The sequence below is a fragment of the Hemitrygon akajei genome, chromosome 25, assembly GCF_048418815.1.
Source record: "Hemitrygon akajei chromosome 25, sHemAka1.3, whole genome shotgun sequence".
Taxonomy (NCBI): domain Eukaryota; kingdom Metazoa; phylum Chordata; class Chondrichthyes; order Myliobatiformes; family Dasyatidae; genus Hemitrygon; species Hemitrygon akajei.
In genome coordinates this window covers 21,800,327-21,827,952 of record NC_133148.1, presented here as the reverse complement: position 1 = coordinate 21,827,952, position 27,626 = coordinate 21,800,327, and the positions used below count along the sequence as shown (strand labels likewise).

Below are 27,626 nucleotides of genomic sequence, written 5' to 3'. Positions count from 1 at the left end.
GGAGAGAGGCCGTTCACCTGATCTGTGTGTTGGAAGGGATTCACTCTGTCATCCAAACTGCAGAAACACCATCTAGTTAAGATTGGAGAGAGGCCGTTCACCTGCTCTGTGTGTAGGAAGGGATTCATTCAGTCATGCAACCTGCAGAAACACCAGCTATTTAACACTGGAGAGAGGCTGTTCACCTGCTCTGTGTGTTGGAAGGGATTCACTCTGTCATCCAAACTGCAGAAACACCAACTAGTTAACACTGGAGAGAGTCCATTCACCTGCTCTGTGTGTAGGAAGGGATTCACTCAGTCATCCAAACTACAGAAACACCATCTAGTTAAGATTGGAGAGTGGCCGTTCACCTGCTCTGTGTGTAGGAAGGGATTCACTCAGTCATCCAAACTGCAGAAACACAAGCTAGTTCACACTGGAGAGAGGCCGTTCACCTGCTCTGTGTGTAGGAAGGGTTTCACTCAGTCATCCAACCTGCAAAAACAGAAGGTAGTTCACACTGGAGAGAGGGCATTCACCTGCTCTGTGTGTTGGAAGGGATTCATTCAGTCATCCAACGTGCACAAACACAAGCCAGTTCACACTGGAGAGAAGCCGTTCACCTGCTCTGTGTGTTGGAAGGGATTCATTCAGTCATCCAAACTGCAGAAACACAAGCAAGTTAACACTGGAGAGAGGCCAATCATCTGCACTGTCTGTGGGAAGGGATTCATTCAGTCATGCAACCTGCAGAAACACAAGCAGGTTCACACTGGAGAGAGGCCGTTCACCTGCTCTGTGTGTAGGAAGGGTTTCACTCAGTCATCCAACCTGCAAAAACAGAAGGTAGTTCACACTGGAGAGAGGGCATTCACCTGCTCTGTGTGCAGGAAGGGATTCATGCAGTCATTCAACCTGCAGAAACACACGCAAGATCATACTGGAGTGAGGCCATTTTCCTGCTCTGTGTGTTGGAAGGGATCCATTCAGTCATCCATCCTGCAGAAACACCAACTAGTTTACACTGGAGAGAGGCCTTTCACCTGCTCTCATCTGTTGGAAGGGATTCATTTAGTCACCCAACCTGCAGAAACACCAGCTAGTTCGCACTGGAGAGGGGCAGTTCACCAGCTCTCTGTGTAGGAAGGGATTCAATCAATCATCCAACCTGCAGAAACACCAGTTAGTTCACACTGGAGAGTGGCCATTCACCTGCTCTGTGTATGGGAAGGGATTAATTCAGTAATGCAACCTGCAGAAACAGAAGGTAGTTCACACTGGAGAGAGGGCATTCACCTGCTCTGTGTGTTGGAAGGCATTCATTCAATCATCCAACCTGCAGAAACACAACGAAATTCACACTGCAGTGAGGCCGTTCACCTGCTCTCTGTGTAGGACGGGATTCATTCAGTCATCCAACCTGCAGAAACACCAGCAAGTTCACACTGGAGAGAAGCCGTTCACCTGCTCTGTGTGCAGGAAGGGATTCATTCAGTTATCCAACCTGCAGAAACACCAGTTATTTCAAACTGGAGAGAGGCCATTCATCTGCACTGTCTGTGGGAAGGGATTCATTCAGTCATGCAACCTGCAGAAACACAAGCTAGTTCACACTGGAGAGACGCTGTTCACCTGCTCTGTGTGTTGGAAGGGATTCATTCAGTCACCCAAACTGCAGAAACACAAGCAAGTTCACACTGGAGAGAGGCGATTCATCTGCACTGTTTGTGGGAAGGGATTCATTCAGTCATCCAACCTGCAGAAACACAAGCTAGTTCACACTGGAGAGAGGCCAATCACCTGCTCTGTGTGTTGGAAGGGTTTCATTCAGTCATCCAAACTGCAGAAACACAAGCAAGTTCACACTGGAGAGAGGCCATTCGTCTGCTCTGTGTGTGGGAAGGGATTCATTCTGTCATGCAACCTGCAGAAACACCAGCTATTTAACACTGGAGAGAGGCTGTTCACCTGCTCTGTGTGTTGGAAGGGATTCACTCTGTCATCCAAACTGCAGAAACACCAACTAGTTAACACTGGAGAGAGTCCATTCACCTGCTCTGTGTGTAGGAAGGGATTCACTCAGTCATCCAAACTACAGAAACACCATCTAGTTAAGATTGGAGAGTGGCCGTTCACCTGCTCTGTGTGTAGGAAGGGATTCACTCAGTCATCTAAACTGCAGAAACACAAGCTAGTTCACACTGGAGAGAGGCCGTTCACCTGCTCTGTGTGTAGCAAGGGTTTCACTCAGTCATCCAACCTGCAAAAACAGAAGGTAGTTCACACTGGAGAGAGGGCATTCACCTGCTCTGTGTGTTGGAAGGGATTCATTCAGTCATCCAACGTGCACAAACACAAGCCAGTTCACACTGGAGAGAAGCCGTTCACCTGCTCTGTGTGTTGGAAGGGATTCATTCAGTCATCCAAACTGCAGAAACACAAGCAAGTTAACACTGGAGAGAGGCCAATCATCTGCACTGTCTGTGGGAAGGGATTCATTCAGTCATGCAACCTGCAGAAACACAAGCAGGTTCACACTGGAGAGAGGCCGTTCACCTGCTCTGTGTGTAGGAAGGGTTTCACTCAGTCATCCAACCTGCAAAAACAGAAGGTAGTTCACACTGGAGAGAGGGCATTCACCTGCTCTGTGTGCAGGAAGGGATTCATGCAGTCATTCAACCTGCAGAAACACACGCAAGATCATACTGGAGTGAGGCCATTTTCCTGCTCTGTGTGTTGGAAGGGATCCATTCAGTCATCCATCCTGCAGAAACACCAACTAGTTTACACTGGAGAGAGGTCTTTCACCTGCTCTCATCTGTTGGAAGGGATTCATTTAGTCACCCAACCTGCAGAAACACCAGCTAGTTCGCACTGGAGAGGGGCAGTTCACCAGCTCTCTGTGTAGGAAGGGATTCAATCAATCATCCAACCTGCAGAAACACCAGTTAGTTCACACTGGAGAGTGGCCATTCACCTGCTCTGTGTATGGGAAGGGATTAATTCAGTAATGCAACCTGCAGAAACAGAAGGTAGTTCACACTGGAGAGAGGGCATTCACCTGCTCTGTGTGTTGGAAGGCATTCATTCAATCATCCAACCTGCAGAAACACAACGAAATTCACACTGCAGTGAGGCCGTTCACCTGCTCTCTGTGTAGGACGGGATTCATTCAGTCATCCAACCTGCAGAAACACCAGCAAGTTCACACTGGAGAGAAGCCGTTCACCTGCTCTGTGTGTTGGAAGGGATTCATTCAGTCATCCAAACTGCAGAAACACAAGCAAGTTCACACTGGAGAGAAGCCGTTCACCTGCTCAGTGTGCAGGAAGGGATTCATTCAGTTATCCAACCTGCAGAAACACCAGTTATTTCAAACTGGAGAGAGGCCATTCATCTGCACTGTCTGTGGGAAGGGATTCATTCAGTCATGCAACCTGCAGAAACACAAGCTAGTTCACACTGGAGAGACGCTGTTCACCTGCTCTGTGTGTTGGAAGGGATTCATTCAGTCATCCAAACTGCAGAAACACAAGCAAGTTCACACTGGAGAGAGGCGATTCATCTGCACTGTTTGTGGGAAGGGATTCATTCAGTCATCCAACCTGCAGAAACACAAGCTAGTTCACACTGGAGAGAGGCCAATCACCTGCCCTGTGTGTTGGAAGGGTTTCATTCAGTCATCCAAACTGCAGAAACACAAGCAAGTTCACACTGGAGAGAGGCCGTTCGTCTGCTCTGTGTGTGGGAAGGGATTCATTCTGTCATGCAACCTGCAGAAACACAAGCTAGTTCACACTGGAGAGAGGCCGTCCACCTGCTCTCTGTGTAGGACGGGATTCATTCAGTCATCCAACCTGCAAACACACCAGCTAGTTCACACTGGAGAGAGGCTGTTCACCTGCTCTGTGTGTAGGAAGGGATTCATTCAGTCATCCAAACTGCAGAAACACCATCTAGTTAAGATTGGAGAGAGGCCGTTCGTCTGCTCTGTGAGTTGGAAGGGTTTCATTCAGTCATTCAACCCGCAGAAACACCAGCTAGTTCACACTGGAGAGAGGCCGTTCACCTGCTCTCTGTGTAGGAAGGGATTCACTCAGTCATCCAAACTGCAGAAACACAAGCAAGTTCACACTGGAGAGAGGCTGTTCATCTGCTCTGTGTGCAGGAAGGGATTCATTCAGTCATTCAACCTGCAGAAACACACGCAAGTTCATACTGGAGTGAGGCCATTTTCCTGCTCTGTGTGTTGGAAGGGATTCATTCAGTAATCCATTCTGCAGAAACACCAACTAGTTTACACTGGAGAGAGGCCTTTCACCTGCTCTCATCTGTTGGAAGGGATTCATTTAGTCATCCAACCTGTAGAAACACCAGTTAGTTCGCACTGGAGAGAGGCAGTTCACCAGCTCTCTGTGTAGGAAGGTATTCATTCAATCATACAACCTGCAGAAACACCAGTTAGTTCACACTGGAGAGAGGCCGTTCATCTGCACTGTCTGTGGGAAGGGATTCATTCAGTCATGCAACCTGCAGAAACACAAGCAAGTTCACACTGGAGAGAGGCCGCTCACCTGCTCTGTGTGTTGGAAGGGATTCATTCAGTCATCCAACCTGCAGAAACACCAGCAAGTTCGCACGGGACAGAGGCCATTCGTCTGCTCTGTGTGTTGGAAGGGTTTCATTCAGTCATCCAACGTGCACAAACACAAGCCAGTTCACACTGGAGAGAAGCCGTTCACCTGCTCTGTGTGCAGGAAGGGATTCATTCAGTTATCCAACCTGCAGAAACACCAGTTATTTCAGACTGGAGAGAGGCCATTCATCTGCACTGTCTGTGGGAAGGGATTCATTCAGTCATTCAACCTGCAGAAACACAATCTAGTTCACACTGGAGAGAGGCCAATCACCTGCTCTGTCTGTTGGAAGTGATTCATTCAGTCATCCAAACTGCAGAAATACCAGCAAATTCACACTGGAGAGAGGCTGTTCACCTGCTCTGTGTGCAGGAAGGGATTCAGTCAGTTATCCATCCTGCAGAAACACAAGCAAGTTCACACTGGATAGAGGCCGTTCACCTGCTCCCTCTGCAGGAAGGGATTCATTCAGTCATGCAACATGAAGAAACACAAGGAAGTTCACACTGGAGAGAGGGCATTCACCTGCTCTGTGTGTTGGAAGGGATTCATTCAGTCATCCAACCTGCAGAAACACAAGGAAACTCACACTGCAGAGAGGCCGTTCATCTGCTCTGTGTGTTGGAAGGGATTCATTCAGTAATGGAACCTGCAGAAACACAAGCCAGTTGGCAGTGGAGAGAAGCCGTTCACCTGCTCTGTGTGTTGGCAGGGATTCATTCAGTCATCCAGCCTGCATAAACACCAGCTAGTTCAAGCTGGAGAGAGGACATTCACCTGCTCTCTGTGTAGGAAGGGATTCACTCAGTCATCCAAACTGCAGAAACACCATCTAGTTAAGATTGCAGAGAGGCCGTTCACCTGCTCTGTGTGTAGGAAGGGATTCATTCAGTCATGCAACCTGCAGAAACACCAGCTATTTAACACTGGAGAGAGGCTGTTCACCTGCTCTGTGTGTAGGAAGGGATTCACTCAGTCATCCAAACTGCAGAAACACCATCTAGTTAAGATTGGAGAGAGGCCGTTCACCTGATCTGTGCGTAGGAAGGGATTCACTCAGTCATCCAAACTGCAGAAACACAAGCTAGTTCACACTGGAGAGAGGCCGTTCACCTGCTCTGTGTGTAGGAAGGGTTTCACTCAGTCATCCAACCTGCAAAAACAGAAGGTAGTTCATACTGGAGAGAGGGCATTCACCTGCTCTGTGTGTTGGAAGGGATTCATTCAGTCATCCAACGTGCACAAACACAAGCCAGTTCACACTGGAGAGAAGCCGTTCACCTGCTCTGTGTGTTGGAAGGGATTCATTCAGTCATCCAAACTGCAGAAACACAAGCAAGTTAACACTGGAGAGAGGCCAATCATCTGCACTGTCTGTGGGAAGGGATTCATTCAGTCATGCAACCTGCAGAAACACAAGCAGGTTCACACTGCAGAGAGGCTGTTCACCTGCTCTGTGTGCAGGAAAGGATTCATGCAGTCATTCAACCTGCAGAAACACACGCAAGATCATACTGGAGTGAGGCCATTTTCCTGCACTGTGTGTTGGAAGGGATTCATTCAGTCATCCATCCTGCAGAAACACCAACTAGTTTACACTGGAGAGAGGCCTTTCACCTGCTCTCATCTGTTGGAAGGGATTCATTTAGTCACCCAACCTGCAGAAACACCAGCTAGTTCAAGCTGGAGAGAGGACATTCACCTGCTCTCTGTGTAGGAAGGGATTCACTCAGTCATCCAAACTGCAGAAACACCATCTAGTTAAGATTGGAGAGAGGCCGTTCACCTGCTCTGTGTGTAGGAAGGGATTCATTCAGTCATGCAACCTGCAGAAACACCAGCTATTTAACACTGGAGAGAGGCCGTTCACCTGATCTGTGTGTTGGAAGGGATTCACTCTGTCATCCAAACTGCAGAAACACCATCTAGTTAAGATTGGAGAGAGGCCGTTCACCTGCTCTGTGTGTAGGAAGGGATTCATTCAGTCATGCAACCTGCAGAAACACCAGCTATTTAACACTGGAGAGAGGCTGTTCACCTGCTCTGTGTGTTGGAAGGGATTCACTCTGTCATCCAAACTGCAGAAACACCAACTAGTTAACACTGGAGAGAGTCCATTCACCTGCTCTGTGTGTAGGAAGGGATTCACTCTGTCATCCAAACTACAGAAACACCATCTAGTTAAGATTGGAGAGTGGCCGTTCACCTGCTCTGTGTGTAGGAAGGGATTCACTCAGTCATCCAAACTGCAGAAACACAAGTTAGTTCACACTGGAGAGAGGCCGTTCACCTGCTCTGTGTGTAGGAAGGGTTTCACTCAGTCATCCAACCTGCAAAAACAGAAGGTAGTTCACACTGGAGAGAAGCCGTTCACCTGCTCTGTGTGTTGGAAGGGATTCATTCAGTCATCCAAACTGCAGAAACACAAGCAAGTTAACACTGGAGAGAGGCCAATCATCTGCACTGTCTGTGGGAAGGGATTCATTCAGTCATGCAACCTGCAGAAACACAAGCAGGTTCACACTGGAGAGAGGCCGTTCACCTGCTCTGTGTGTAGGAAGGGTTTCACTCAGTCATCCAACCTGCAAAAACAGAAGGTAGTTCACACTGGAGAGAGGGCATTCACCTGCTCTGTGTGCAGGAAGGGATTCATGCAGTCATTCAACCTGCAGAAACACACGCAAGATCATACTGGAGTGAGGCCGTTCACCTGCTCTGTGTGTTGGAAGGGATCCATTCAGTCATCCATCCTGCAGAAACACCAACTAGTTTACACTGGAGAGAGGCCTTTCACCTGCTCTCATCTGTTGGAAGGGATTCATTTAGTCACCCAACCTGCAGAAACACCAGCTAGTTCGCACTGGAGAGGGGCAGTTCACCAGCTCTCTGTGTAGGAAGGAATTCAATCAATCATCCAACCTGCAGAAACACCAGTTAGTTCACACTGGAGAGTGGCCATTCACCTGCTCTGTGTATGGGAAGGGATTAATTCAGTAATGCAACCTGCAGAAACAGAAGGTAGTTCACACTGGAGAGAGGGCATTCACCTGCTCTGTGTGTTGGAAGGCATTCATTCAATCATCCAACCTGCAGAAACACAACGAAATTCACACTGCAGTGAGGCCGTTCACCTGCTCTCTGTGTAGGACGGGATACATTCAGTCATCCAACCTGCAGAAACACCAGCAAGTTCACACTGGAGAGAAGCCGTTCACCTGCTCTGTGTGTTGGAAGGGATTCATTCAGTCATCCAAACTGCAGAAACACAAGTAAGTTCACACTGGAGAGAAGCCGTTCACCTGCTCAGTGTGCAGGAAGGGATTCATTCAGTTATCCAACCTGCAGAAACACCAGTTATTTCAAACTGGAGAGAGGCCATTCATCTGCACTGTCTGTGGGAAGGGATTCATTCAGTGATGCAACCTGCAGAAACACAAGCTAGTTCACACTGGAGAGACGCTGTTCACCTGCTCTGTGTGTTGGAAGGGATTCATTCAGTCATCCAAACTGCAGAAACACAAGCAAGTTCACACTGGAGAGAGGCGATTCATCTGCACTGTTTGTGGGAAGGGATTCATTCAGTCATCCAACCTGCAGAAACACAAGCTAGTTCACACTGGAGAGAGGCCAATCACCTGCTCTGTGTGTTGGAAGGGTTTCATTCAGTCATCCAAACTGCAGAAACACAAGCAAGTTCACACTGGAGAGAGGCCGTTCGTCTGCTCTGTGTGTGGGAAGGGATTCATTCAGTCATCCAACCTGCAGAAACACAAGGAAATTCACACTGGAGAGAAGCCGTTCACCTGCTCTGTGTGTAGGAAGGGATTCATTCTGTCATGCAACCTGCAGAAACACAAGCTAGTTCACACTGGAGAGAGGCCGTCCACCTGCTCTCTGTGTAGGACGGGATTCATTCAGTCATCCAACCTGCAAACACACCAGCTAGTTCACACTGGAGAGAGGCTGTTCACCTGCTCTGTGTGTAGGAAGGGATTCATTCAGTCATCCAAACTGCAGAAACACCATCTAGTTAAGATTGGAGAGAGGCCGTTCGTCTGCTCTGTGAGTTGGAAGGGTTTCATTCAGTCATTCAACCCGCAGAAACACCAGCTAGTTCACACTGGAGAGAGGCCGTTCACCTGCTCTCTGTGTAGGAAGGGATTCACTCAGTCATCCAAACTGCAGAAACACAAGCAAGTTCACACTGGAGAGAGGCTGTTCATCTGCTCTGTGTGCAGGAAGGGATTCATTCAGTCATTCAACCTGCAGAAACACACGCAAGTTCATACTGGAGTGAGGCCATTTTCCTGCTCTGTGTGTTGGAAGGGATTCATTCAGTAATCCATTCTGCAGAAACACTAACTAGTTTACACTGGAGAGAGGCCTTTCACCTGCTCTCATCTGTTGGAAGGGATTCATTTAGTCACCCAACCTGTAGAAACACCAGTTAGTTCACACTGGAGAGAGGCCGTTCATCTGCACTGTCTGTGGGAACGGATTCATTCAGTCATGCAACCTGCAGAAACACAAGCAAGTTCACACTGGAGAGAGGCCGTTCACCTGCTCTGTGTGTTGGAAGGGATTCATTCAGTCATCCAACCTGCAGAAACACCAGCAAGTTCGCACGGGACAGAGGCCATTCGTCTGCTCTGTGTGTTGGAAGGGTTTCATTCAGTCATCCAACGTGCACAAACACAAGCCAGTTCACACTGGAGAGAAGCCGTTCACCTGCTCTGTGTGCAGGAAGGGATTCATTCAGTTATCCAACCTGCAGAAACACCAGTTATTTCAGACTGGAGAGAGGCCATTCATCTGCACTGTCTGTGGGAAGGGATTCATTCAGTCATTCAACCTGCAGAAACACAAGCTAGTTCACACTGGAGAGAGGCCAATCACCTGCTCTGTCTGTTGGAAGTGATTCATTCAGTCATCCAAACTGCAGAAATACCAGCAAATTCACACTGGAGAGAGGCTGTTCACCTGCTCTGTGTGCAGGAAGGGATTCAGTCAGTTATCCATCCTGCAGAAACACAAGCAAGTTCACACTGGATAGAGGCCGTTCACCTGCTCCCTCTGCAGGAAGGGATTCATTCAGTCATGCAACATGAAGAAACACAAGGAAGTTCACACTGGAGAGAGGGCATTCACCTGCTCTGTGTGTTGGAAGGGATTCATTCAGTCATCCAACCTGCAGAAACACAAGGAAACTCACACTGCAGAGAGGCCGTTCATCTGCTCTGTGTGTTGGAAGGGATTCATTCAGTAATGGAACCTGCAGAAACACAAGCCAGTTGGCAGTGGAGAGAAGCCGTTCACCTGCTCTGTGTGTTGGCAGGGATTCATTCAGTCATCCAGCCTGCATAAACACCAGCTAGTTCAAGCTGGAGAGAGGACATTCACCTGCTCTCTGTGTAGGAAGGGATTCACTCAGTCATCCAAACTGCAGAAACACCATCTAGTTAAGATTGGAGAGAGGCCGTTCACCTGCTCTGTGTGTAGGAAGGGATTCATTCAGTCATGCAACCTGCAGAAACACCAGCTATTTAACACTGGAGAGAGGCTGTTCACCTGCTCTGTGTGTTGGAAGGGATTCACTCTGTCATCCAAACTGCAGAAACACCAACTAGTTAACACTGGAGAGAGTCCATTCACCTGCTCTGTGTGTAGGAAGGGATTCACTCAGTCATCCAAACTGCAGAAACACCATCTAGTTAAGATTGGAGAGAGGCCGTTCACCTGATCTGTGCGTAGGAAGGGATTCACTCAGTCATCCAAACTGCAGAAACACAAGCTAGTTCACACTGGAGAGAGGCCGTTCACCTGCTCTGTGTGTAGGAAGGGTTTCACTCAGTCATCCAACCTGCAAAAACAGAAGGTAGTTCATACTGGAGAGAGGGCATTCACCTGCTCTGTGTGTTGGAAGGGATTCATTCAGTCATCCAACGTGCACAAACACAAGCCAGTTCACACTGGAGAGAAGCCGTTCACCTGCTCTGTGTGTTGGAAGGGATTCATTCAGTCATCCAAACTGCAGAAACACAAGCAAGTTAACACTGGAGAGAGGCCAATCATCTGCACTGTCTGTGGGAAGGGATTCATTCAGTCATGCAACCTGCAGAAACACAAGCAGGTTCACACTGCAGAGAGGCTGTTCACCTGCTCTGTGTGCAGGAAGGGATTCATGCAGTCATTCAACCTGCAGAAACACACGCAAGATCATACTGGAGTGAGGCCATTTTCCTGCTCTGTGTGTTGGAAGGGATTCATTCAGTCATCCATCCTGCAGAAACACCAACTAGTTTACACTGGAGAGAGGCCTTTCACCTGCTCTCATCTGTTGGAAGGGATTCATTTAGTCACCCAACCTGCAGAAACACCAGCTAGTTCGCACTGGAGAGGGGCAGTTCACCAGCTCTCTGTGTAGGAAGGGATTCATTCAATCATCCAACCTGCAGAAACACCAGTTAGTTCACACTGGAGAGAGGCCATTCACCTGCTCTGTGTATGGGAAGGGATTAATTCAGTCATGCAACCTGCAGAAACAGAAGGTAGTTCACACTGGAGAGAGGGCATTCACCTGCTCTGTGTGTTGGAAGGCATTCATTCAATCATCCAACCTGCAGAAACACAACGAAATTCACACTGCAGTGAGGCCGTTCACCTGCTCTCTGTGTAGGACGGGATTCATTCAGTCATCCAACCTGCAGAAACACCAGCAAGTTCACACAGGAGAGAAGCCATTCACCTGCTCCGTGTGTTGGAAGGGATTCATTCAGTCATCCAAACTGCAGAAACACCAGCAAGTTCACACTGGAGAGAAGCCGTTCACCTGCTCTGTGTGTTGGAAGGGATTCATTCAGTCATCCAAACTGCAGAAACACAAGCAAGTTCACACTGGAGAGAAGCCGTTCACCTGCTCAGTGTGCAGGAAGGGATTCATTCAGTTATCCAACCTGCAGAAACACCAGTTATTTCAAACTGGAGAGAGGCCATTCATCTGCACTGTCTGTGGGAAGGGATTCATTCAGTCATGCAACCTGCAGAAACACAAGCTAGTTCACACTGGAGAGAGGCCGTTCACCTGCTCTGTGTGTTGGAAGGGATTCATTCAGTCATCCAAACTGCAGAAACACAAGCAAGTTCACACTGGAGAGAGGCCATTCATCTGCACTGTTTGTGGGAAGGGATTCATTCAGTCATCCAACCTGCAGAAACACAAGCTAGTTCACACTGGAGAGAGGCCAATCACCTGCTCTGTGTGTTGGAAGGGATTCATTCAGTCATCCAAACTGCAGAAACACAAGCAAGTTCACACTGGAGAGAAGCCGTTCACCTGCTCAGTGTGCAGGAAGGGATTCATTCAGTTATCCAACCTGCAGAAACACCAGTTATTTCAAACTGGAGAGAGGCCATTCATCTGCACTGTCTGTGGGAAGGGATTCATTCAGTCATGCAACCTGCAGAAACACAAGCTAGTTCACACTGGAGAGAGGCCGTTCACCTGCTCTGTGTGTTGGAAGGGATTCATTCAGTCATCCAAACTGCAGAAACACAAGCAAGTTCACACTGGAGAGAGGCCATTCATCTGCACTGTTTGTGGGAAGGGATTCATTCAGTCATCCAACCTGCAGAAACACAAGCTAGTTCACACTGGAGAGAGGCCAATCACCTGCTCTGTGTGTTGGAAGGGTTTCATTCAGTCATCCAAACTGCAGAAACACAAGCAAGTTCACACTGGAGAGAGGCCGTTCGTCTGCTCTGTGTGTGGGAAGGGATTCATTCAGTCATCCAACCTGCAGAAACACAAGGAAATTCACACTGGAGAGAAGCCGTTCACCTGCTCTGTGTGTTGGAAGGGATTCATTCAGTCATCCAACCTGCAGAAACACCAGCAAGTTCGCACTGAAAAGAGGCCGTTTGTCTGCTCTGTGTGTTGGAAGGGTTTCATTCAGTCATTCAACCCGCAGAAACACCAGCTAGTTAATACTGGAGAGAGGCCTTTCACCTGCTCTGTGTGTAGGAAGGGTTTCATTCAGTCATCCAACGTGCACAAACACAAGCTAGTTCACACTGGAGAGAAGCCGTTCACCTGCTCTGTGTGTTGGAAGGGATTCATTCAGTCATCCAAACTGCAGAAACACAAGCAAGTTAACACTGGAGAGAGGCCATTCATCTGCACTGTCTGTGGGAAGTGATTCATTCAGTCATGCAACCTGCAGACACACAAGCTAGTTCACACTGGAGAGAGGCCAATCACCAGCTCTGTGTGTTGGAAGGGATTCATTCAATCATCCAAACTGCAGAAACACAAGCAAGTTAACACTGGAGAGAGGCCATTCATCTGCACTGTCTGTGGGAAGGGATTCATTCAGTCATGCAACCTGCAGAAACACAAGCAGGTTCACACTGCAGAGAGGCTGTTCACCTGCTCTGTGTGCAGGAAGGGATTCATGCTGTCATTCAACCTGCAGAAACACACGCAAGATCATACTGGAGTGAGGCCATTTTCCTGCTCTGTGTGCAGGAAGGGATTCATTCAGTCATCCATCCTGCAGAAACACCAACTAGTTTACACTGGAGAGAGGCCTTTCACCTGCTCTCATCTGTTGGAAGGGATTCATTTAGTCACCCAACCTGCAGAAACACCAGCTAGTTCGCACTGGAGAGGGGCATTTCACCAGCTCTCTGTGTAGGAAGGGATTCATTCAATCATCCAACCTGCAGAAACACCAGTTAGTTCACACTGGAGAGAGGCCATTCACCTGCTCTGTGTATGGGAAGGGATTAATTCAGTCATGCAACCTGCAGAAACAGAAGGTAGTTCACACTGGAGAGAGGGCATTCACCTGCTCTGTGTGTTGGAAGGCATTCATTCAATCATCCAACCTGCAGAAACACAACGAAATTCACACTGCAGTGAGGCCGTTCACCTGCTCTCTGTGTAGGACGGGATTCATTCAGTCATCCAACCTGCAGAAACACCAGCAATTCGCACGGGAGAGAAGCCGTTCACCTGCTCTGTGTGTTGGAAGGGATTTATTCAGTCATCCAAACTGCAGAAACACAAGCAAGTTCACACTGGAGAGAAGCCGTTCACCTGCTCTGTGTGCAGGAAGGGATTCATTCAGTTATCCAACCTGCAGAAACACCAGTTATTTCAGACTGGAGAGAGGCCATTCATCTGCACTGTCTGTGGGAAGGGATTCATTCAGTCATGCAACCTGCAGAAACACAAGCTAGTTCACACTGGAGAGAGGCCGTTCACCTGCTCTGTGTGTTGGAAGGGATTCATTCAATCATCCAAACTGCAGAAACACAAGCAAGTTCACACTGGAGAGAGGCCATTCATCTGCACTGTTTGTGGGAAGGGATTCATTCAGTCATCCAACCTGCAGAAACACAAGCTAGTTCACACTGGAGAGAGGCCAATCACCTGCTCTGTGTGTTGGAAGGGATTCATTCAGTCATCCAAACTGCAGAAACACAAGCAAGTTCACACTGGAGAGAGGCCGTTCGTCTGCTCTGTGTGTGGGAAGGGATTCATTCAGTCATCCAACCTGCAGAAACACAAGGAAATTCACACTGGAGAGAAGCCGTTCACCTGCTCTGTGTGTTGGAAGGGATTCATTCAGTCATCCAAACTGCAGAAACACAAGCAAGTTCACACTGGAGAGAAGCCGTTCACCTGCGCTGAGTGCAGGAAGGGATTCATTCATTTATCCAACCTGCAGAAACACCAGTTATTTCAGACTGGAGAGAGGCCATTCATCTGCACTGTCTGTGGGAAGGGATTCATTCAGTCATGCAACCTGCAGAAACACAAGCAAGTTCACACTGGAGAGAGGCCGATCACCTGCTCTGTGTGTTGGAAGGGATTCATACAGTCATCCAAACTGCAGAAACACAAGCAAGTTCACACTGGAGAGAGGCCATTCATCTGCACTGTTTGTGGGAAGGGATTCATTCAGTCATCCAACCTGCAGAAACACAAGCTAGTTCACACTGGAGAGAGGCCAATCACCTGCTCTGTGTGTTGGAAGGGTTTCATTCAGTCATCCAAACTGCAGAAACACAAGCAAGTTCACACTGGAGAGAGGCCAATCACCTGCACTGTCTGTGGGAAGGGATTCATGCAGTCATTCAACCTGCAGAAACACACGCAAGATCATACTGGAGTGAGGCCATTTTCCTGCTCTGTGTGTTGGAAGGGATTCATTCAGTCATCCAAACTGCAGAAACACAAGCAAGTTCACACTGGAGAGAAGCCGTTCACCTGCTCTGTGTGCAGGAAGGGATTCATTCAGTTATCCAACCTGCAGAAACACCAGTTATTTCAGACTGGAGAGAGGCCATTCATCTGCACTGTCTGTGGGAAGGGATTCATTCAGTCATGCAACCTGCAGAAACACAAGCTAGTTCACACTGGAGAGAGGCCTTTCACCTGCTCTGTGTGTTGGAAGGGATTCATTCAGTCATCCAAACTGCAGAAACACAAGCAAGTTCACACCGGAGAGAGGCCATTCATCTGCACTGTTTGTGGGAAGGGATTCATTCAGTCATCCAACCTGCAGAAACACAAGCTAGTTCACACTGGAGAGAGGCCAATCACCTGCTCTGTGTGTTGGAAGGGTTTCATTCAGTCATCCAAACTGCAGAAACACAAGCAAGTTCACACTGGAGAGAGGCCGTTCGTCTGCTCTGTGTGTGGGAAGGGATTCATTCAGTCATCCAACCTGCAGAAACACAAGGAAATTCACACTGGAGAGAAGCCGTTCACCTGCTCTGTGTGTAGGAAGGGATTCACTCAGTCATCCAAACTGCAGAAACACAAGCTAGTTCACACTGGAGAGAGGCCGTTCACCTGCTCTGTGTGTAGGAAGGGTTTCACTCAGTCATCCAACCTGCAAAAACAGAAGGTAGTTCACACTGGAGAGAGGGCATTCACCTACTCTGTGTGTTGGAAGGGATTCATTCAGTTATCCAACCTGCAGAAACACCAGTTATTTTAGACTGGAGAGAGGCCATTCATCTGCACTGTCTGTGGGAAGGGATTCATTCGGTCATGCAACCTGCAGAAACACAAGCAAGTTCACACTGGAGAGAGGCCAATCACCTATTCTGTGTGCAGGAAGGGATTCATTCAGTCATCCAAACTGCAGAAACACAAGCAAGTTAACACTGGAGAGAGGCCATTCATCTGCACTGTCTGTGGGAAGGGATTCATTCAGTCATGCAACCTGCAGAAACACCAGCAAGTTCACACTGGAGAGAGGCTGTTCACCTGCTCTGTGTGCAGGAAGGGATTCATGCAGTCATTCAACCTGCAGAAACACATGCAAGATCATACTGGAGTGAGGCCATTTTCCTGCTCTGTGTGTTGGAAGGGATTCATTCAGTCATCCATCCTGCAGAAACACCAACTAGTTTACACTGGAGAGAGGCCTTTCACCTGCTCTCATCTGTTGGAAGGGATTCATTTAGTCACCCAACCTGCAGAAACACCAGCTAGTTCGCACTGGAGAGGGGCAGTTCACCAGCTCTCTGTGTAGGAAGGGATTCATTCAATCATCCAACCTGCAGAAACACCAGTTAGTTCACACTGGAGAGAGGCCGTTCATCTGCACTGTCTGTGGGAAGGGATTCATTCAGTCATGCAACCTGCAGAAACACAAGCAAGTTCACACTGGAGAGAGGCCGTCCACCTGCTCTGTGTGTTGGAAGGCATTCATTCAGTCATCCAACCTGCAGAAACACAACGAAATTCACACTGCAGTGAGGCCGTTCACCTGCTCTCTGTGTAGGACGGGATTCATTCAGTCATCCAACCTGCAGAAACACCAGCAAGTTCACACAGGAGAGAAGCCGTTCACCTGCTGTCTGTGTTGGAAGGGATTCATTCAGTCATCCAAACTGCAGAAACACCAGCAAGTTCACACTGGAGAGAAGCCGTTCACCTGCTCTGTGTGTTGGAAGGGATTCATTCAGTCATCCAAACTGCAGAAACACAAGCAAGTTCACACTGGAGAGAGGCGATTCATCTGCACTGTTTGTGGGAAGGGATTCATTTAGTCATCCAACCTGCAGAAACACAAGCTAGTTCACACTGGAGAGAGGCCAATCACCTGCTCTGTGTGTTGGAAGGGATTCATTCAGTCATCCAAACTGCAGAAACACAAGCAAGTTCACACTGGAGAGAGGCCGTTCATCTGCTCTGTGTGTGGGAAGGGATTCATTCAGTCATCCAACCTGCAGAAACACAAGGAAATTCACACTGCAGAGAGGCCGTTCACCTGCTCTCTGTGTAGGACGGGATTCATTCAGTTCATTCTATTGACCTACTGTATGCAAACGTAGAGGAGGCATATACTGCATCCCCACTGCCTCCATTGGGGAAAGCTGATCACAACCTGGTTTTGTTACAGCCCAGATATAAATCAATTGTGATGAGGCATCCCACTACCACACGCTCTTTTAGGAAGTGGACTCCTGAAGCTGAACAGGCCCTGAGAGACTGTTTCGGTACTACTAACTGGGATGCACTGCAAGGGGGGCTCTGTGGGGGCGTTGAGGAGGTCACTGAATGCACAACGGACTATATTAACTTTTGTGTGGATGCCGTTGTCCCTGTTAGAACTGTTCGCTGCTATCCCAATAATAAGCCCTGGATCACTAGTCACATCAAAGGCCTCCTAAACCAGAAGAAGAGGGCCTTTAAAGATGGTGATCGGTTGGAGCTTAAAAGAGTTCAGAAGGAACTCAGAGTACAGATTAGGGGGGCAAAGGAGCAGTATAGGAGGAAGCTAGAACAAAAGCTGCAGAAAAAAAAGCATGAAGGAGGTGTGGGATGGGATGAAGATCATCACCGGATGCGGTGCAAAGCGGGGGGCGAACATAAGTGGAGATGTGGAGAAAGCGAACCAGCTGAACAACTTCTTCAACAGGTTCGACAGCTCAATCTCATCCTCACCGCAGAAATCCACACCAGGCTTACTTCCCTCACAGGAAAATAGCCACTCACAGGAGACCTTGCCCATGCCCAGGATTACGGCTGCACAGGTGGAAGGTCAACTGAGGAAGATCTGTACCAGCAAGGCGGCTGGACCGGATGGAGTTTCCCCACGATTACTGAGGGCCTGGTGCGACTGAGCTGGGAGAACCACTACAGCGCATCTTCAACATGAGCCTGGAGCAGAGAAGAGTACCCAGACAGTGGAAAACATCCTGTATTGTCCCGGTACCGAAGAAACCACAACCAAAGGAGTTGAATGACTTCAGACCTGTTGCCTTGACGTCGCACGTGATGAAGACCATGGAGCGGCTGATAATACAGAATCTGAGGCCACAAACCAGGCACGCCCAGGATCCTCTTCAGTTTGCGTATAAGGAGAAGGTGGGAGTGGAGGATGCTATCAGGTATTTGCTGCACAAATCACTCTCTCACCTAGATGGGGCCAGTTGTGCTGTGAGGATTACATTCCTTGACTTCTCTAGTGCCTGTAACACCATCCAGCCCAAGATCTTAAGGCACAAACTAACGGAGATGGGAGTAGACTCTCACATGGTGGATTGGATAGTGGACTACTTGACAGATAGACCTCAGTATGTGCGGTTGGGAGACTGTAGGTCTGACACGGTGGTCAGCAGCACCGGAGCGCCGCAGGGAACCGTACGCTCTCCGGTCCTGTTCACCCTGTACACATCAGACTTCCAATATAACTCGGAGTCCTGCCATGTGCAGAAGTTCGCTGATGACACGGCCATAGTGGGGTGTGTCAGGAATGGACAGGAGGAGGAGTATAGGAAACTGATACAGGACTTTGTGATATGGTGCAACTCAAACTACCTGCGTCTCAATATCACCAAGACCAAGGAGATGGTGGTGGACTTTAGGAGATCTAGGCCTCATATGGAGCCAGTGATCATTAATGGAGAATGTGCGGAGCAGGTTAAGACCTACAAGTATCTGGGAGTACAGTTAGACAAGAAGCTAGACTGGACTGCCAACACAGATGCCTTGTGCAGGAAGGCACAGAGTTGACTGTACTTCCTTAGAAGGTTGGCGTCATTCAATGTCTGTAGTGAGATGCTGAAGATGTTCTATAGGTAAGTTGTGGAGAGCGCCCACTTCTTTGTGGTGGTGTGTTGGGGAGGAAGCATTAAGAAGAGGGACGCCTCACGTCTTAATAAGCTGGTAAGGAAGGCGGGCTCTGTCGTGGGCAAAGTACTGGAGAGTTTAACATCGGTAGCTGAGCGAAGGGCGCTGAGTAGGCTACGGTCAATTATGGAAAACTCTGAACATCCTCTACATAGCACCATCTAGAGACAGAGAAGCAGTTTCAGCGACAGGTTACTATCGATGCAATGCTCCTCAGACAGGATGAAGAGGTCAATACTCCCCAATGCCATTAGGCTTTACAATTCAACCGCCAGGACTTAGGAACATTTTAAAAGCTATTATTAATGCTTTTTGAGATAGTGATTTAGATGCATATCATATTTTTTTTACTGAGTTAAGTATTGTATGTTATTAGTTTTGCTACAACAAGTGTATGGGACATTGGAAAAAAGTTGAATTTCCCCATGGGGATGAATAAAGTATCTATCTATCTATCTATCTATCTAGCCAACCTGCAGAAACACCAGCAAGTTCACACTGGAGAGAAGCCGTTCACCTGCTCTGTGTGTTGGAAGGGGTTCATTCAGTCATCCAAACTGCAGAAACACAAGCAAGTTCACACTGGAGAGAGGCCGTTCGTCTGCTCTGTGTGTGGGAAGGGATTCATTCAGTCATCCAACCTGCAGAAACACAAGGAAATTCACACTGGAGAGAAGCCGTTCACCTGCTCTGTGTGTAGGAAGGGATTCACTCAGTCATCCAAACTGCAGAAACACAAGCTAGTTCACACTGGAGAGAGGCCGTTCACCTGCTCTGTGTGTAGGAAGGGTTTCACTCAGTCATCCAACCTGCAAAAACAGAAGGTAGTTCACACTGGAGAGAGGGCATTCACCTACTCTGTGTGTTGGAAGGGATTCATTCAGTTATCCAACCTGCAGAAACACCAGTTATTTCAGACTGGAGAGAGGCCATTCATCTGCACTGTCTGTGGGAAGGGATTCATTCGGTCATGCAACCTGCAGAAACACAAGCAAGTTCACACTGGAGAGAGGCCAATCACCTATTCTGTGTGCAGGAAGGGATTCATTCAGTCATCCAAACTGCAGAAACACAAGCAAGTTAACACTGGAGAGAGGCCATTCATCTGCACTGTCTGTGGGAAGGGATTCATTCAGTCATGCAACCTGCAGAAACACCAGCAAGTTCACACTGGAGAGAGGCTGTTCACCTGCTCTGTGTGCAGGAAGGGATTCATGCAGTCATTCAACCTGCAGAAACACATGCAAGATCATACTGGAGTGAGGCCATTTTCCTGCTCTGTGTGTTGGAAGGGATTCATTCAGTCATCCATCCTGCAGAAACACCAACTAGTTTACACTGGAGAGAGGCCTTTCACCTGCTCTCATCTGTTGGAAGGGATTCATTTAGTCACCCAACCTGCAGAAACACCAGCTAGTTCGCACTGGAGAGGGGCAGTTCACCAGCTCTCTGTGTAGGAAGGGATTCATTCAATCATCCAACCTGCAGAAACACCAGTTAGTTCACACTGGAGAGAGGCCGTTCATCTGCACTGTCTGTGGGAAGGGATTCATTCAGTCATGCAACCTGCAGAAACACAAGCAAGTTCACACTGGAGAGAGGCCGTCCACCTGCTCTGTGTGTTGGAAGGCATTCATTCAGTCATCCAACCTGCAGAAACACAACGAAATTCACACTGCAGTGAGGCCGTTCACCTGCTCTCTGTGTAGGACGGGATTCATTCAGTCATCCAACCTGCAGAAACACCAGCAAGTTCACACAGGAGAGAAGCCGTTCACCTGCTGTCTGTGTTGGAAGGGATTCATTCAGTCATCCAAACTGCAGAAACACCAGCAAGTTCACACTGGAGAGAAGCCGTTCACCTGCTCTGTGTGTTGGAAGGGATTCATTCAGTCATCCAAACTGCAGAAACACAAGCAAGTTCACACTGGAGAGAGGCGATTCATCTGCACTGTTTGTGGGAAGGGATTCATTTAGTCATCCAACCTGCAGAAACACAAGCTAGTTCACACTGGAGAGAGGCCAATCACCTGCTCTGTGTGTTGGAAGGGATTCATTCAGTCATCCAAACTGCAGAAACACAAGCAAGTTCACACTGGAGAGAGGCCGTTCATCTGCTCTGTGTGTGGGAAGGGATTCATTCAGTCATCCAACCTGCAGAAACACAAGGAAATTCACACTGCAGAGAGGCCGTTCACCTGCTCTCTGTGTAGGACGGGATTCATTCAGTTCATTCTATTGACCTACTGTATGCAAACGTAGAGGAGGCATATACTGCATCCCCACTGCCTCCATTGGGGAAAGCTGATCACAACCTGGTTTTGTTACAGCCCAGATATAAATCAATTGTGATGAGGCATCCCACTACCACACGCTCTTTTAGGAAGTGGACTCCTGAAGCTGAACAGGCCCTGAGAGACTGTTTCGGTACTACTAACTGGGATGCACTGCAAGGGGGGCTCTGTGGGGGCGTTGAGGAGGTCACTGAATGCACAACGGACTATATTAACTTTTGTGTGGATGCCGTTGTCCCTGTTAGAACTGTTCGCTGCTATCCCAATAATAAGCCCTGGATCACTAGTCACATCAAAGGCCTCCTAAACCAGAAGAAGAGGGCCTTTAAAGATGGTGATCGGTTGGAGCTTAAAAGAGTTCAGAAGGAACTCAGAGTACAGATTAGGGGGGCAAAGGAGCAGTATAGGAGGAAGCTAGAACAAAAGCTGCAGAAAAAAAAGCATGAAGGAGGTGTGGGATGGGATGAAGATCATCACCGGATGCGGTGCAAAGCGGGGGGCGAACATAAGTGGAGATGTGGAGAAAGCGAACCAGCTGAACAACTTCTTCAACAGGTTCGACAGCTCAATCTCATCCTCACCGCAGAAATCCACACCAGGCTTACTTCCCTCACAGGAAAATAGCCACTCACAGGAGACCTTGCCCATGCCCAGGATTACGGCTGCACAGGTGGAAGGTCAACTGAGGAAGATCTGTACCAGCAAGGCGGCTGGACCGGATGGAGTTTCCCCACGATTACTGAGGGCCTGGTGCGACTGAGCTGGGAGAACCACTACAGCGCATCTTCAACATGAGCCTGGAGCAGAGAAGAGTACCCAGACAGTGGAAAACATCCTGTATTGTCCCGGTACCGAAGAAACCACAACCAAAGGAGTTGAATGACTTCAGACCTGTTGCCTTGACGTCGCACGTGATGAAGACCATGGAGCGGCTGATAATACAGAATCTGAGGCCACAAACCAGGCACGCCCAGGATCCTCTTCAGTTTGCGTATAAGGAGAAGGTGGGAGTGGAGGATGCTATCAGGTATTTGCTGCACAAATCACTCTCTCACCTAGATGGGGCCAGTTGTGCTGTGAGGATTACATTCCTTGACTTCTCTAGTGCCTGTAACACCATCCAGCCCAAGATCTTAAGGCACAAACTAACGGAGATGGGAGTAGACTCTCACATGGTGGATTGGATAGTGGACTACTTGACAGATAGACCTCAGTATGTGCGGTTGGGAGACTGTAGGTCTGACACGGTGGTCAGCAGCACCGGAGCGCCGCAGGGAACCGTACGCTCTCCGGTCCTGTTCACCCTGTACACATCAGACTTCCAATATAACTCGGAGTCCTGCCATGTGCAGAAGTTCGCTGATGACACGGCCATAGTGGGGTGTGTCAGGAATGGACAGGAGGAGGAGTATAGGAAACTGATACAGGACTTTGTGATATGGTGCAACTCAAACTACCTGCGTCTCAATATCACCAAGACCAAGGAGATGGTGGTGGACTTTAGGAGATCTAGGCCTCATATGGAGCCAGTGATCATTAATGGAGAATGTGCGGAGCAGGTTAAGACCTACAAGTATCTGGGAGTACAGTTAGACAAGAAGCTAGACTGGACTGCCAACACAGATGCCTTGTGCAGGAAGGCACAGAGTTGACTGTACTTCCTTAGAAGGTTGGCGTCATTCAATGTCTGTAGTGAGATGCTGAAGATGTTCTATAGGTAAGTTGTGGAGAGCGCCCACTTCTTTGTGGTGGTGTGTTGGGGAGGAAGCATTAAGAAGAGGGACGCCTCACGTCTTAATAAGCTGGTAAGGAAGGCGGGCTCTGTCGTGGGCAAAGTACTGGAGAGTTTAACATCGGTAGCTGAGCGAAGGGCGCTGAGTAGGCTACGGTCAATTATGGAAAACTCTGAACATCCTCTACATAGCACCATCTAGAGACAGAGAAGCAGTTTCAGCGACAGGTTACTATCGATGCAATGCTCCTCAGACAGGATGAAGAGGTCAATACTCCCCAATGCCATTAGGCTTTACAATTCAACCGCCAGGACTTAGGAACATTTTAAAAGCTATTATTAATGCTTTTTGAGATAGTGATTTAGATGCATATCATATTTTTTTTACTGAGTTAAGTATTGTATGTTATTAGTTTTGCTACAACAAGTGTATGGGACATTGGAAAAAAGTTGAATTTCCCCATGGGGATGAATAAAGTATCTATCTATCTATCTATCTATCTAGCCAACCTGCAGAAACACCAGCAAGTTCACACTGGAGAGAAGCCGTTCACCTGCTCTGTGTGTTGGAAGGGGTTCATTCAGTCATCCAAACTGCAGAAACACAAGCAAGTTCACACTGGAGAGAGGCCATTCATCTGCACTGTTTGTGGGAAGGGATTCATTCAGTCATCCAACCTGCAGAAACACAAGCTAGTTCACACTGGAGAGAGGCCAATCACCTGCTCTGTGTGTTGGAAGGGATTCATTCAGTCATCCAAACTGCAGAAACACAAGCAAGTTCACACTGGAGAGAGGCCGTTCGTCTGCTCTGTGTGTGGGAAGGGATTCATTCAGTCATCCAACCTGCAGAAACACAAGGAAATTCACACTGGAGAGAAGCCGTTCACCTGCTCTGTGTGTTGGAAGGGATTCATTCAGTCATCCAAACTGCAGAAACACAAGCAAGTTCACACTGGAGAGAAGCCGTTCACCTGCGCTGTGTGCAGGAAGGGATTCATTCAGTTATCCAACCTGCAGAAACACCAGTTATTTCAGACTGGAGAGAGGCCATTCATCTGCACTGTCTGTGGGAAGGGATTCATTCAGTCATGCAACCTGCAGAAACACAAGCAAGTTCACACTGGAGAGAGGCCAATCACCTATTCTGTGTGCAGGAAGGGATTCATTCAGTCATCCAAACTGCAGAAACACAAGCAAGTTAACACTGGAGAGAGGCCATTCATCTGCACTGTCTGTGGGAAGGGATTCATTCAGTCATGCAACCTGCAGAAACACAAGCTAGTTCACACTGGAGAGAGGCCAATCACCTGCTCTGTGTGTTGGAAGGGATTCATTCAGTCATGCAACGTGCAGAAACACAAGCAAGTTCACACTGGAGAGAGGCCAATCACCTGCTCTGTGTGCAGGAAGGGATTCATTCAGTCATCCAAACTGCAGAAACACAAGCAAGTTAACACTGGAGAGAGGCCATTCATCTGCTCTGTGTGCAGGAAGGGATTCATGCAGTCATTCAACCTGCAGAAACACACGCAAGATCATACTGGAGTGAGGCCATTTTCCTGCTCTGTGTGTTGGAAGGGATTCATTCAGTCATCCAAACTGCAGAAACACAAGCAAGTTCACACTGGAGAGAAGCCGTTCACCTGCTCTGTGTGCAGGAAGGGATTCATTCAGTTATCCAACCTGCAGAAACACCAGTTATTTCAGACTGGAGAGAGGCCATTCATCTGCACTGTCTGTGGGAAGGGATTCATTCAGTCATGCAACCTGCAGAAACACAAGCTAGTTCACACTGGAGAGAGGCCGTTCACCTGCTCTGTGTGTTGGAAGGGATTCATTCAGTCATCCAAACTGCAGAAACACAAGCAAGTTCACACCGGAGAGAGGCCATTCATCTGCACTGTTTGTGGGAAGGGATTCATTCAGTCATCCAACCTGCAGAAACACAAGCTAGTTCACACTGGAGAGAGGCCAATCACCTGCTCTGTGTGTTGGAAGGGTTTCATTCAGTCATCCAAACTGCAGAAACACAAGCAAGTTCACACTGGAGAGAGGCCGTTCGTCTGCTCTGTGTGTGGGAAGGGATTCATTCAGTCATCCAACCTGCAGAAACACAAGGAAATTCACACTGGAGAGAAGCCGTTCACCTGCTCTGTGTGTTGGAAGGGATTCATTCAGTCATCCAAACTGCAGAAACAACAGCTAGTTCACACTGGAGAGAAGCCGTTCAACTGCTCTGTGTGTTGGAAGGGATTCATTCAGTCATTCAACCTGCAGAAACACAAGCAAGTTCACACTGGAAAGTGGCTGTTCAACTGCTCTGTGTGTTTTTAAGGGATTAATTCGGTCAACCAACCTGCAGAAACACCGGTTAATTCACACTGGAGAGAGGCCGTTCACCTGCTCTGTGTGTAGGAAGGGATTCATTCAGTTATCCATCCTGCAGAAACACACGCAAGTTCATACTGGAGTGAGGCCATTTTCCTGCTCTGTGTGTTGGAAGGGATTCATTCAGTCATCCATCCTGCAGAAACACCAACTAGTTTACACTGGAAAGAGGCCTTTCACCTGCTCTCATCTGTTGGAAGGGATTCATTTAGTCACCCAACCTGCAGAAACACCAGCTAGTTCGCACTGGAGAGAGGCAGTTCACCAGCTCTCTGTGTAGGAAGGGATTCATTCAATCATCCAACCTGCAGAAACACAAGGAAATTCACACTGGAGAGAGGCCGTTCACCTGCTCTGTGTGTAGGAAGGGATTCATTCAGTTATCCATCCTGCAGAAACACACGCAAGTTCATACTGGAGTGAGGCCATTTTCCTGCTCTGTGTGTTGGAAGGGATTCATTCAGTCATCCATCCTGCAGAAACACCAACTAGTTTACACTGGAAAGAGGCCTTTCACCTGCTCTCATCTGTTGGAAGGGATTCATTTAGTCACCCAACCTGCAGAAACACCAGCTAGTTCGCACTGGAGAGAGGCAGTTCACCAGCTCTCTGTGTAGGAAGGGATTCATTCAGTCATCCAACCTGCAGAAACACAAGGAAATTCACACTGGAGAGAAGCCGTTCACCTGCTCTGTGTGTTGGAAGGGATTCATTCAGTCATCCAAACTGCAGAAACAACAGCTAGTTCACACTGGAGAGAAGCCGTTCAACTGCTCTGTGTGTTGGAAGGGATTCATTCAGTCATCCAAACTGCAGAAACACCAGCAAGTTCACACTGGAGAGAAGCCGTTCACCTGCTCTGTGTGTTGGAAGGGATTCATTCAGTCATCCAAACTGCAGAAACACAAGCAAGTTCACACTGGAGAGAAGCCGTTCACCTGCTCTGTGTGCAGGAAGGGATTCATTCAGTTATCCAACCTGCAGAAACACCAGTTATTTCAGACTGGAGAGAGGCCATTCATCTGCACTGTCTGTGGGAAGGGATTCATTCAGTCATGCAACCTGCAGAAACACAAGCTAGTTCACACTGGAGAGAGGCAATCACCTGCTCTGTGTGCAGGAAGGGATTCATTCAGTCATCCAAACTGCAGAAACACAAGAAAGTTAACACTGGAGAGAGGCCATTCATCTGCACTGTCTGTGGGAAGGGATTCATTCAGTCATGCAACCTGCAGAAACACAAGCTAGTTCAGACTGGAGAGAGGCCGTTCACCTGCTCTGTGTGTAGGAAGGGATTCATTCAGTCATTCAACCTGCAGAAACACAAGCAAGTTCACAATGGAAAGTGGCTGTTCACCTGCTCTGTGTGTTTTTAAGGGATTAATTCGGTCAACCAACCTGCAGAAACACCGGTTAATTCACACTGGAGAGAGGCCGTTCACCTGCTCTGTGTGTAGGAAGGGATTCATTCAGTTATCCATCCTGCAGAAACACACGCAAGTTCATACTGGAGTGAGGCCATTTTCCTGCTCTGTGTGTTGGAAGGGATTCATTCAGTCATCCATCCTGCAGAAACACCAACTAGTTTACACTGGAAAGAGGCCTTTCACCTGCTCTCATCTGTTGGAAGGGATTCATTTAGTCACCCAACCTGCAGAAACACCAGCTAGTTCGCACTGGAGAGAGGCAGTTCACCAGCTCTCTGTGTAGGAAGGGATTCATTCAATCATCCAACCTGCAGAAACACCAGTTAGTTCACACTGGAGAGAGGCCGTTCATCTGCACTGTCTGTGGGAAGGGATTCATTCAGTCATGCAACCTGCAGAAACACAAGCAAGTTCACACTGGAGAGAGGCCGTTCACCTGCTCTGTGTGTAGGAAGGGATTCATTCAGTCATCCTACCTGCAGAAACACAAGCAGGTTCACACTGGAGAGAGGCCGTTCACCTGCTCTCTATGTAGGAAGGGGTTCACTCAGTCATCCAACCTGCAGAAACACCAGCTAGTTCACACTGGAGAGAGGCCAATCACCTGCTCTGTGTGCAGGAAGGGATTCATTCAGTCATCCAAACTGCAGAAACACAAGCAAGTTAACACTGGAGAGAGGCCATTCATCTGCTCTGTGTGCAGGAAGGGATTCATGCAGTCATTCAACCTGCAGAAACACACGCAAGATCATACTGGAGTGAGGCCATTTTCCTGCTCTGTGTGTTGGACGGGATTCATTCAGTCATCCAAACTGCAGAAACACAAGCAAGTTCACACTGGAGAGAAGCCGTTCACCTGCTCTGTGTGCAGGAAGGGATTCATTCAATCATCCAACCTGCAGAAACACCAGTTAGTTCACACTGGAGAGAGGCCGTTCACCTGCTCCATGTGTAGGAAGGGATTCATTCAGTCATCCTACCTGCAGAAACACAAGCAGGTTCACACTG

The 27,626-nt window shown here is 48.4% G+C and overlaps 1 protein-coding gene across 1 annotated transcript in view; it reads left to right on the top strand.

Annotated features, from left to right (window-relative positions):
- The window catches only part of LOC140716251 (uncharacterized), a 122,684-nt gene that overhangs the window by 17,143 nt on the left and 77,915 nt on the right, over window positions 1–27,626 (top strand). The window contains exons 2-3 of the mRNA XM_073028860.1: window positions 10,976–11,875; window positions 13,763–14,694. Coding sequence (XP_072884961.1) covers window positions 10,976–11,875; window positions 13,763–14,694 — 1,832 coding nt within the window. The remainder of the gene's footprint in view (window positions 1–10,975; window positions 11,876–13,762; window positions 14,695–27,626) is intronic.